Below are 12,078 nucleotides of genomic sequence, written 5' to 3' on the forward strand. Positions count from 1 at the left end.
CATATATCCATTCCCTGTGGCTGGGATAGGGTGCAGTTGCAGGAGCATGTGTCATTGGAGTTGGCGTTGTTGTTGCTGGAGCTGCTGTCCGGTGCCGTGATGTTTCGCATGGAGGCTCGGGAAAGTGACGGGACGGGGGGCAAGAGAGCCGCCGCCGGCTGCGGCCCTCACGCGAACTGACGGACACTTTCACAGCAGCGGCCCGCTGACAGTGTCGGCCTCTCGGTTCGCTCGCGTTTCATGCCATAGCCCCTCGGTTTTCCGACACGTTTAGCGCTGTTGGACTACGGTAAATACGTTCCCGGCATCTTGACGGTGTTTTCCAGTCGCTTTCATTCAGAAGAATGGCTTTCTGTGACTGTGACGGTCTCAGGCTCACACCCCACCTCCTCCCGCGCCTGCCTCCTCCTCCTCCTCCGAGAGGGGAGCAGATCCAGACAGACAGACAGGACTCAGGAGCTGTGGGAGGGGAGACTGGCGCTGACAATGGCAGTGGTGTGTGCGCGTGAGAGAGAGAGAGGGAGAGAGAGAGACTGCGCGTGTGCGCGCGCGGTTAGAATTACACACACGCACGCACACACACACTCATTAGTGCCAGCCACGAGCAATCAAGGCAGGCATTGAAGAGGCTTTAACCTTGGGCTGACCCCACAGTCTAGCAGATATTCAGCAGATGTGTCAGACACCCCCCTTCTTTCCCAAACTGTCTGCGGTCTATAAATATATCCGGGACGGTTTGGTGTGGGGAATGTCCGGCTGAGTGGCCAAAGTGAAGTAAACTCAGTTTGTGCAAACACTGCAGCTACAGTTGACATTTGAGTCCGATTTAAAATGTGTAAGTGTAATAATAGTTTAATAAATCGAAAAATCAAATTATGGTCATACAGTTACAATAGTTAATGCATTAGCAAACATGAACTAATGTGTTGGCATTAACTAAATATTACCTAATATTAATAAATGCTGAAGAACTACATTGCTCATTGTTAGTTCATGTAAGCTAAAGCATTTATTAATGTTAACAAATGCATTGTTACAGGGTCATGTAAATTGGCTAGGGCTTTATTAAGTGATTTTTGTTGATTTAACTCAAATGTAATTTTTCTAAACAGTATATTTTATTTTTTAGAATTAGAAACATTTTGTTAAATGTTTTCCTAAGGTCTATTATGCTGTCTTTCCCAGAAATGCCATTTGGTAGAATTCTTGTTAACTAATGCAATAGACATTTTAAGTGTGGTTTGAGTGTATAATGTATCCCATATTCCTAAGAAAGAAATACTTAAATATACTTGGCTTCAAAAACTAATTATATTTAATTTAAAATCTGAAAGTACATTTTCTGAATTTCTCAGATCATACTTCACATTTTTAAGTATGCACAACATTGTATTCGTTTTTATATACTATAGAAGCATAATACATTTACTGTAAATACAAGAATGAAAAAATCTGTGATATTTAACCAAACATCACTGGTTAATGGTCTACTACAGTAATGTAACCTAGTGTAAACTATCTACTAGAATAGACAAAACAAAACAAAATGTTTACGTTTTAAAAATAAAAACAGAAAAAAACTCTTTTAAACTATTTAACTCTTGCAGTTGCGCCCTCCGGTGGCGTCTGGTGTCATTGCACCCCTGCATTGCTTTGAAAATGGACAGAGTGACCTGTGTTTGTGTTCTACTTTCTCCTGTGACCTCTCACTGATGGTGTGATAGTTTAAAGTGTTCCAGACGGAGTTAAAAGCACATTTACAACGAGAAGAAATCCGCAGTGAGACTAGTTTTCTCCCACAAACCGGTCATGATAAGGTCATAGAGATAAGTTTATACCAGTATACAGCCTTTGCATTTAAATCTTAAGAGGAATGAAAGAAAAGGTAATGTACCACAATATTTATACCATTTAAATAACATATCTACTTTAATACTGCATTTGTACACCATACATGTTGCTATAGCTCAGTGGTACACCATTGCGTTAGCAGCACACAAAAAAATGTGGGTTCGAAACCCAGGGAATGTAGTTAAGTTTGATAAAGATGGGCAAAACAATAAGCCAGATACATATACTGGTCCAAACATAAGTGTTACAAAAATGAGAGTGACATATTGAGGATCCAAATGCAAAATTTAATGTAAAGTTAATCCAGAATTATTAATTCAAAATAACAGGCAACTTGTAAACAATCCAAACAACCAAGACCCCAAACTAAACAATAAGGACCATGTTAGAAGTAAATCTGATCACTGTAAAGTCTGTATATAGCAAACAGCTCTGTAATAAGTCACATGATTTGAGGTATCATTCATGTCGATAATCATAAATTCACCAAAGGAAGAGGTTTGTCTAAATCGCTTACCCACCATAAAACCAACGGTAATGACATTTACCTTAGGAAACAAACACAAAAGTCAAAGACTTAAATGAAAATGCAAGGAAATCTGAAATAACATGGTACAGATTTTAGAGTTTCCGAATATCTAATATCAAGCCTTCTCATAACATCATCTCACACCACAAACTCATTTCAATCTTCTCCAGTGTCTTTTGGAATGAGTCACAGCGTCTGTTCTCAGAAGCGAAACTCCTAACGGCTGAGACGCAGACACATCAGTCTGGCTCTGTTACACCACCTGTGATTGCTCAGGTGCAAGTCTAAATCACACTGCCATCAGCCACCACATCAGCAGAGATCAACATCACCCTGGATACACTGACAGACCAACCACTGCACTGTCTGGACAATAAGACAAGAATACGAAAATGTAGGCAGGATCACAACACACAGACAAACATACACATACATTTAGGCTACATCCACATTCATCTGGATACATCTGAAATAATCCTGCAGTTTAAATCAAATCCAGCTCCTACTGCCTGTGATTTTTAAGTGATCCCTCGGGTGGGTCCGAAATAGCCCCCTATACCCTCATTTACTATTCCCTGCATTAGTCCACTAATATAGTTCACTCAAAGGATTACTCATTAATCCACTCATTATTGCGCTGCATTGTGGAGTTGATTGTGTGCACTCAATGATGTCCACTATGATTTCAAAAACACCACTAAAAATGGATGTTCCCTCAAATAGTGCACTATTTAAGGCTATAGGGGGCTATTTCGGACACAGCCCTTAATTTAGATGGTTGATTGGAGTTAGGGTAGGGACACACCGAACCTTTTTTGCAAGTTCATTCCCTAGTTTGCCGACGTGCGTCTGTGGAGGGAAAAACCCGCTGTGCGCTGGTGCAAAATAAGAATGATGCGTCACTGACAAAGTCAATTGCGCTGGGTGCAAGATAGGGCCCATAAAGTTTAGCACAGTTTCTATGAGTATGCATCCTATTTGCAAAGATACAGACTTTACAGTAATCTACTTTACATCTCTGACGTCTCAAACACCAGATTATTGTAAATTAGAGGACTCACTGCCATCAAAACACAATGCTGCATATGTCTGAACTTCACAAAAGACCACCTGGATATGCCACTTCAATACTGGAAAAACATTATGTGCTGATGAAACCAAAGTTGACTTGCTTGGAAAAAACACACAATGCTGTGTGTGGGTATGGAAACGCTATGGAAAGGCACAGTACAACAACATCGTTTTGTCTCAAGGACAGCTTACGATCACTGATGAAAAAGTGCATTGTTACGTTTTTCAGAAAATTTGCCGGAGAATGCAAGACAACGTGTCCACCAACTAAAGCTCAGCAGTAGTTCGGTGAGCAACGGTGAGTAAATAAACAGCAAAATGGCTTTAACAAAAGAAAAATCAGGGTTCTGACTGATCCAGTGAATTTACCGTGTGGCCTCAAGAGAGCGTTTCACACCAGACATCTCAAGAATATTGCTGATCTGTAACATTTTTCTAAAGAGTAACAGTGGAAAATCTCGGAAGCATTCGGCAGGAGACAAAGCAGGTAGATTTTGGGAGGTTGCACTGTAAAAAATAATTTGGGGCTTAGTAAATTTAACTAAATAAAATGGAGTAAATTCTATAAAAAATTTATTCTTATGTTTCAACCAAATTTTTGTAAAAATTAACACAAAAATGTGAGTAAATTAACAAATTATTTAGTAAATTCAACAAAATTTTCTCATGTAAAATTTGTAAGAAGGAAATGTAATTTATAATTTTTGGTTGAAACTACTTGAATTATTTTGGTAAATATTACTAAGTAGGCAGTGGAATACAAAAATAATAGGCTATATTTACTTAAAAATGTAGTGCATAATTTTTGCATCCACTTTTTAAAGTAAATTTTACATGGAATTTAAAGCAATTGCTTAAATTGCAAAAAATTTCATGTAAACCTTACTTAAAAAAGTGGATGCAAAAATGATGCACTGTATTTTAATTATTTTAGTAAACCCAGCTTATTATTTTTTTCAGTGTAGTTATGAGGCCATTTTTAGAAATCTGGCCCCAGAAGTCTAGCGAAACATAACAATTGCAGACAATTTCCGTAAAATTGGCAGAAAGGCTTCTGTGTGAACACAAACACGTCCCGTAAATGTTCTTTGATCGCTCCCATAAAGAGGACCTAGTAACATTGCCGTAACATTCAGGAAAAGCGTTCTGTGTGAACAAGACTCCGAAACAATGCCGTAAGGGGCCTGCTGTAGTAAGGACGCCCGTGTCATCACAACCAGAAGTTATGGTTCAGCTCTTTGACACAGGAATTTAAACGCAGATCAACATTTACATTGAGAAATGTCAGCAAACTGGACTGAAGCAGAGATCAGGAGCTCTTCAATATCCACGCTGACGCCGAGATCATTCACCAGCATGACAGAACAGCGCATCGCGTACTCCTTATGATCTTGTCCTAAACTGAAATGCACGGTTATGGTTTCCCAAAAGAGAAATCATGGATAATTAGCAAACTTTAGATGCTGTGGAAAATACGTCACGTGTCTTTACAAGATCTTAACGGTTTGTGTCTGAATTCACGCATTCATTGGCAGTGTGAAGCAACCAAAAATCAAACGACCCGGAAAAATCCTGGATGCATTTTCCGTTTATTTTCCGTAATCTTTGTGTGAAAGGGCTTATAATGTTAGAGCCCTGAACTGCCGCCCACAAACTGACCACAGTCTATTCAATGACCCAAAAATGTTTAATTTAATTAAATTTGATTGCTTAGATTTCCACAAAATTTCAGGAGTCGGGAACAGTATCCAAACTAGATGTGTATATTCTGATATGTCTTTGAGTTGTCTGTAAAAATATGAATTTTAAACGTTACAGAAATTTCAAACAAAAAGTCTACACACATTTCCATTAAACCTATGGTGTTTTCTGTACAAACAGTCAACAAGTGACACTGTTTTGATATTACATGAACAAATGCGACCCTTCCTGTGAAATCCAGGCTAAAGTCTTAAAATCTAATGATGAGATTAGGAGCATAAAGTTGTATTTGAATTATTGATTTCACATTGATTTTAATCTTTGACATGACCTTACTCCTTCAATGTTATATCAAGGTTATATTTTCCGAGAATATTTTTGACATTATGTAGGATGTTTTTTTTAAGAAACAGTATGACTTTATCTAGGTTTTCGTACTTTTGTGGTATAAACTTATCAACAATTAGATAAACCCTAAATGTAGAAAAAACAGCTGTGGTTGGTTACTTTCATGTCAGATGGTGTCTTCTCATCTAAGTGGGTGGTTCTCGGTCAAAATAAGATCCAAGGTCGTTCCATCAAAAGTTTGGCTATGCAAAACTAAGTCAAACAAGAACCAAAGCAGTTATCTAAAGACAAATAGGAAACAGTTGTGATTAGGTTTGATTAGAGGAGCTTCAGTGTAATCCTCATTAGCCATCTCTCTGTCTCTCTCTAATAGGACTATGACTAATACTATACAATAGACACAAGGTATTGAAGAAAAGCAATTCCAGACAAATTTGAGTTTCTGGTTTGTGTGTGTTTAGCTGAGGATGGGAGATATTGATAGGCTGTAAAGTCATGGGCGGTGAGTGTCCGTGCCCCTGGGAGCTATGCAGTCTCTTACTCCTGCTGTGATGAAGTGTTTACATGAAGGGATCGCCCTGAGGGGCCGGTATTCATTAACCAGACTTACAGACTCAGACTATTGACTTCACGCGCCAGACTGAACCTCTCACGCACACACAGTTACCTTTAGCACACTTTTTAAAACTTCTGTATGAGCTTATGCTCTTGAACTTGGACTTATGTTTCTAATACCATTTCAAATTGAATTAATGAGTGCCTCATTTTGTTTGGTAATGAACATTGCAAACGAGCCCTAAACTACAGCTCGAGGGAGTCTTTAATACAAAAACATTAAGAATGAAAGTTAGATTTCTACATTTTCTAGATCTGTGCAACGGTGTTGCTTATTCACAATCATAAATTCTGGTCGCAAAGTATGGCCCAGTTTCCATTTCTCGCCCGTTTTATCATCTTTCAGGTGGAAACAATCATTTGAATCATCGTTGATATCCATAGCACAAACAGTATAATTCTAAAGTATCATGTTTATTGAAATCCATAATCTTAAAGGGACACTCCACTATTTTTTAAAATATGCTCATTTTCCAGCTCCCCTAGAGTTAAACATTTGATTTTTTATCGTTTTGGAATCCACTCAGCCGATTCCCCGGTCTAACTGTACCACTTTTAGCATAGCTTAGCATAATACATTGAATCTGATTAGACCATTAGCATCGCGCTAAAAAAATAACCAAAGAGTTTCAATATTTTTCCTATTTAATTCTTCTGTAGTTACACTTTGTACTAAGACCGACAGAAAATTAAAAGTTGTGATTTTCTAGGCAGATATGGCTAGGAACTATACTCTCATTCTGGCATAATAATCAAGGACTTTGCTGCTGTAACATGGCTGCAGCAGGCGTAGTGATATTAGGCACTGGCCGAAAATAGTCCCCTTGGTTACTTTCAATAGCAGGGCACTATTTTCAGGCGATACGTAGTATCAATGTTACAGCAGCAAAGTTTTTGATTATTATGCCAGAATGAGAATTGTTGGCAATCGGCGTGTAAGTGTGTGTAATGTAAATGACACGAACATTTAGTGAATCATAAGTTATCCAGAGATAGCAGGATAATGTTTTGTGTGTATTGCTTGATTGTGACTCGCTCCACCCGCGGTACGCCTCCAAGAGCTCTGGTTTATTCTGAATGAATCGGTTAAAGCTTATCTGTCTTTTATAAATCTAATCAAACTAAAGACTCTTTGGATATATGAAAGATGAAATACTACTCTATAGGTACTCAAGATTAACATGAGATAAGCATGTGTTATGTGAGCTTTTAGCATGACTAAAATGATAGCGAGTCCTTACTTAGTAAACTTCACTAACTCACCATCTACATCTGGCTAAATATACTTTACATGTGGCACATTCAATTGTGTTCTCCTTTTCTCATGAAAAACACAATAGACACAGAATGAGACACAATATGACACAACTTCCTATAAAAGCAAAAGCTAAACAGACAGAGGGAAACCACAGGCCTGAAGATATATACATACTGTATGTATATATACAGCCTATACAGTTTTGAGAAGGCAGAAAACAGCATCGCATAAACCACACTTTAACAAGTTCTTAGAAGAAAATTCAGTGTTGCGTCTGTGCAATTTCCTCCCGCTTCATGCCTAGTGCAAGACAGTTGCGGTAACACAAAAGAGCATTGCAATCCACCGAGGGAAAACACACACACACTGTGGTTTGTCCTTTACTGACTTTCTTTCATGGCTTTTAGCAGCCTTTAGAGTCTCTGCTGCATTATTTTGACCTCAGCTTAAGCAGCCTGATCTCATGGGAATTCCTATATATGAAATTGTAAGAATATTATCGTTATAATAATTATAATTTATTAAAAATTATTCATGGGTGCAATATTTCAGAAGGCTCAGTAAAAAAAAACAAATAAAAATAATTTTACTGAATTATCAAAAACAGTTTCAAAGTCACAGAACAAGTAAACATTTTTTTACTTTAATACGAATGTGTGGAAGATGTAAGACAACAAAGCATCCTATTTCCAACTTTATAGAGATTTCTGAAATGCATCTGCAACATGCAGTTTTTATGCACCAGTTTCTACAATTATGTATCCACCTTATTTTCAATGTACAATGGGAAAGTCAGTCGAGTGTTTGTACATGGAATATACTCAGAAATCGTGTTTTTAACCTTTTCAGGCAATAGTTTAAATGTCACAACTGTCCCTCTGGTGTGAGTTTTTTTTTTACGGCAATTTTTAATCGATTTCGTTGTCGAGTTTTTATGGCGACACATCAAGCTTCACACGGTCTGACAGTCAGCAGCATCTTTCCAATTCAACACATTTTAAGTTTTTTGAACGAACTATAATAAACATATTAAACTACTACTACCACTAGACTATCATTAGCTGTAGTGGCTCACTGGAAGTCTTACACAAAGGAGCTCAAATATGGCGCCCACATTTATGTCAAAAATAAGGTGGATAGGTGGAGCAGACGATTTACCGATCAATTTCACCTTTGTTTGAAACAAAATGTAGCACTTATGCGGCTTATGCAGTCTTGGCTTCACAAATCCTGTAAAAACTTCTGCGTGTTAACAGATCTTGCCAATTCTATATTGGCATGAGTGCTGCAGAAATTTACTGCAAATGCAAAAGTGCAAACACACAGTATACACGACTACACTGTAAAATATTTTGCTGTAGTTATGCAGCTGTTTCCCAGTAACTTACTGTAGATTTAAATGTACACTGTAAAAAAATTTGCTGTAATTATTCAGCTGGTTGCCAGTTACTTACTGTAAAGAATAAAGACTGAAAATGGTTCATGTTCATTTAACTTTGTACAAATTGTTGCTAATTGTTAAATAACATAAATGTAAAATCTACAGTAAGTTACTGGCAAACAGCCAGTAATACTGTAATTTCGACATAATTTTACAGTGTACAAATTTGTTTTGTATTCTCGACCTTTAAATATAATACTGTGATGTCAGAAAAAAATGTTATATGAACATTAAACATTTTCAGTCTTTCTCTTCTACAGCAAAATATTTTACAGTGTAGTGTATACTGTATGTTTGCACTTTTGCATTTGGAGTAAATTTCTGCAGTCTTTATCTTTACCCGTATAAATAAACAGCCTAATGCAAAGCATTCTGGGAACTCATCAACCTTTTTCTGCTTTTTCCTTCAGATTGTGGTTCCCAGAATGCTTTGCATGAGGCGGTTATTTTAGTTTTAATCTGTAAAGATAATCCTTGTTAATGTTCATTTAACTTTGAACAAACAGTTGCCACAAAATAACATAAATTTAAATCTACAGTTAGTTACTGGCAAACAGTTGCGCATTAAATAAGAGACATAACATGTCCGAGTGTATATATTATAGACTGCACTGTGAGGTTTCAAAGCGATGTATATATTTGTGTATTTTTTTTTATTGAGTGCAAATGTCAACTGTCTTGTGCAATTGAGAGGCCGCGGTAAGAATAAGTATAAGATAAAACTTTAAAATACATAAACATAAAATTAAAACAAAGCGAAATAAGGAAATACGACTATTTGTTTAACATGAAGCCTGTTGAGAATTAAGTTTGAAGACAATGAGATCCCTGATTTGTGGGGGAACAAAGCCTCAAGTAACTCAAGACCACCTTGTCTTTTCATTTATGTGAGCGTTATCCCTGTCTTTCTTCATTACTTGCAGAATAATACATAATACAATACATAAGCAATGATCTCATGCGTCTCACATTTTAACTCAGTTCAGTTTAAATTGATGATAGGTTCGGTTTACAAATAAATCGTGAGGCTTAATATAAAATCAGTGTCATCGGGCAGAATCTAGCTTTAAAATCAGAAATCTGCAGTCTTCTCCCCCCCTGTTGCTTGTTGCTGATGCAGAGTCCCTGTCTGTTTTGGAGATTGCTGCAGAGAGAGAGAGAGACCTGAACATATGAATACTCTCTGCGCACAACTGCCAGAGGGAGGGAGCGAGCACAAAAATATTTAAGGGCCGACTCCACTGGACTGACAAACAGCAGATCGACATCTTGAAGGCCAGCGACGGTAACTAAAGCACACTGTTAGCATTTCACAACCTCTTGCTGCATTCAGAAAATACAGAGAGGCATTTTAAAAGCACAAAGACAGATTTCATAATGCTGACGGTATTGTGTTTGTCTTAAATCCACCTATGCATTCTTGAATTATTCTTTTGAAAACTGAAAATCCTCTCTTCAGGCAGCACAGGTCAGGATGTCGTGTTTGTTTGTGCATGGCAGACAGACAGAAACGGCTGAATATAACCACCGTGCTTTTCAATACGCTCCAATTACATCCCACAGATTTTTTTCTTTTGTGTTTTCACCTCCTAAAGTTCCCTGTGGAAAAATACAGTAAAGACCACCGGATCATACATCTTCAAATTGGTGGACAATCAAATTGGTGGCCATAGATGTTTCCTTTATACTTCCAAACTAAGGGGCTGTGCTGTTTTTCAATTGTTGCTCTTCGAACACATCCACTAGACAGATGTCATTGCGGCACACAATGTATAAATCATTTTAACTGTATTGACTAGATAAGTTGCTGTAACTTAGAAAATAAAGTTGACTTAGCTCATCACTCACTTGAAATCCTAGATGACTACTAAAGATAAAAATGTAAATGCAACAAGATTTCTTTTTACAGTGCATCTCGGTTTATTTGCAGCACTTTATAAACGTCACAGATTTTAAGATGTCTTGTTAAAATAGTTCCACTTTTAACATGCAACAGATTAATGTCATTTCTAAAATAACAGATCAGTCATATGAATCTGGAAGTGAGGTAAGCACATTTAGCACCAGACATTTAAAGGGATAGTTCACTTTAAAATGAAAATGCTGTCATCATTTACTCATCCTCATGTTGTTTTAAATCTGTATGAATTTCCTTTTTTAGATGAACACAAAAGAAGATATTTTGAGAAATGATGGTAAACACACAGCAGATAGTGACACAGGGCTTCTATGGTTCAAGTTGTACCTCTCAGATAGGTCATTTCCGGTATCCTGGAGAGGTGACATCTCCTAACCCCCAATGTCTTGATACCGGGGTGCCTCAAGGCTCTGTGCTTAGACCGCTGCTCTTTTCGATATACATGACATCCCTGGGCTCTGTCATTAGAAAACATGGCTTTTCCTACCACTGCTATGCAGACGAAATTCAACTCCACTTGTCGTTCCACCCGGATGATCCCACGGTTTCTGCCCGCATCTCGGCATACCTGAGGGACATCTCACTCTGGATGAAGGATCACCATCTCCAGCTTAACCTTGCGAAGACCGAACTGCTTGTCATATCATCTGAACCAAAGATTCAGCACAACCTTTCCATTCAGCTAGGTTTCTCGACCATCACAAATTTAAGGCTCTGCTCCTGGCCTTTAAAACCACCACTGGGTCAGCACCCCCTTACCTTCGCTTACTTATAGAGCCTTATAGCCTCTCGATCACTGCGCTCTGCCAACGAGCGACGGCTTGTGGTACCATCTCAAAAAGGGAAGAAAACATTAGCGCTTACCTTCTCAGGAACTGTTCCACAACTGTGGAATGATCTGCCGGTCGTGACACGATCTTCTGACACTGTAGCTGTCTTTAAGACTCGGCTAAAAACCCATCTCTTCCGCCATTACCTCACTTCCTAATTACAGACTTACTATCTTTCTTTAGTTACCTTTCTCTTCATCTCTTTCTCTATTTACCTTCCTCTTTATCTATTAAAAAAAAAATTACTAACATACCCTTGGCTATGTATATTGTGATGGACTTGATGAGACTATTTCCAGTGCACTTATGTATTGCTGTTCTTGTGTTGCCATAATTGCTTCAATTTTTTATCTCACTTGTAAGTCGCTTTGGACAAAAACATCTGCTAAATGACTAAATGTAAATGTAAATGTAGTGACCATTGACTTCCATAGTAGGAAAAGAATATGTTGGAAGTATTGTGATAAATAATGAAGAAAATATTTTGATAAATGATGGTTTACAGTTGAACGTACC

General features: G+C 37.8%; 1 protein-coding gene across 2 annotated transcripts in view; it reads right to left on the bottom strand.

Moving 5' to 3' along the window:
- Positions 1-12,078, bottom strand: part of ldlrad4a (low density lipoprotein receptor class A domain containing 4a) — a 105,745-nt gene that overhangs the window by 22,619 nt on the left and 71,048 nt on the right. Inside the window, exon 1 of one of the 2 annotated variants that reach the window (XM_065293138.1) lies at positions 2-1,536. The exons of the other annotated variant lie outside the window; for it this stretch is intronic. Within the exon in view, the coding sequence (XP_065149210.1) occupies positions 2-110 (109 nt within the window). The 5' untranslated portion in view covers positions 111-1,536. Of the gene's footprint in view, position 1; positions 1,537-12,078 lie in introns of those variants that run through there. 2 annotated transcript variants of the gene reach the window in all.

The sequence above is a fragment of the Paramisgurnus dabryanus genome, chromosome 19 (genome assembly GCF_030506205.2).
Source record: "Paramisgurnus dabryanus chromosome 19, PD_genome_1.1, whole genome shotgun sequence".
NCBI classification, from domain to species: domain Eukaryota; kingdom Metazoa; phylum Chordata; class Actinopteri; order Cypriniformes; family Cobitidae; genus Paramisgurnus; species Paramisgurnus dabryanus.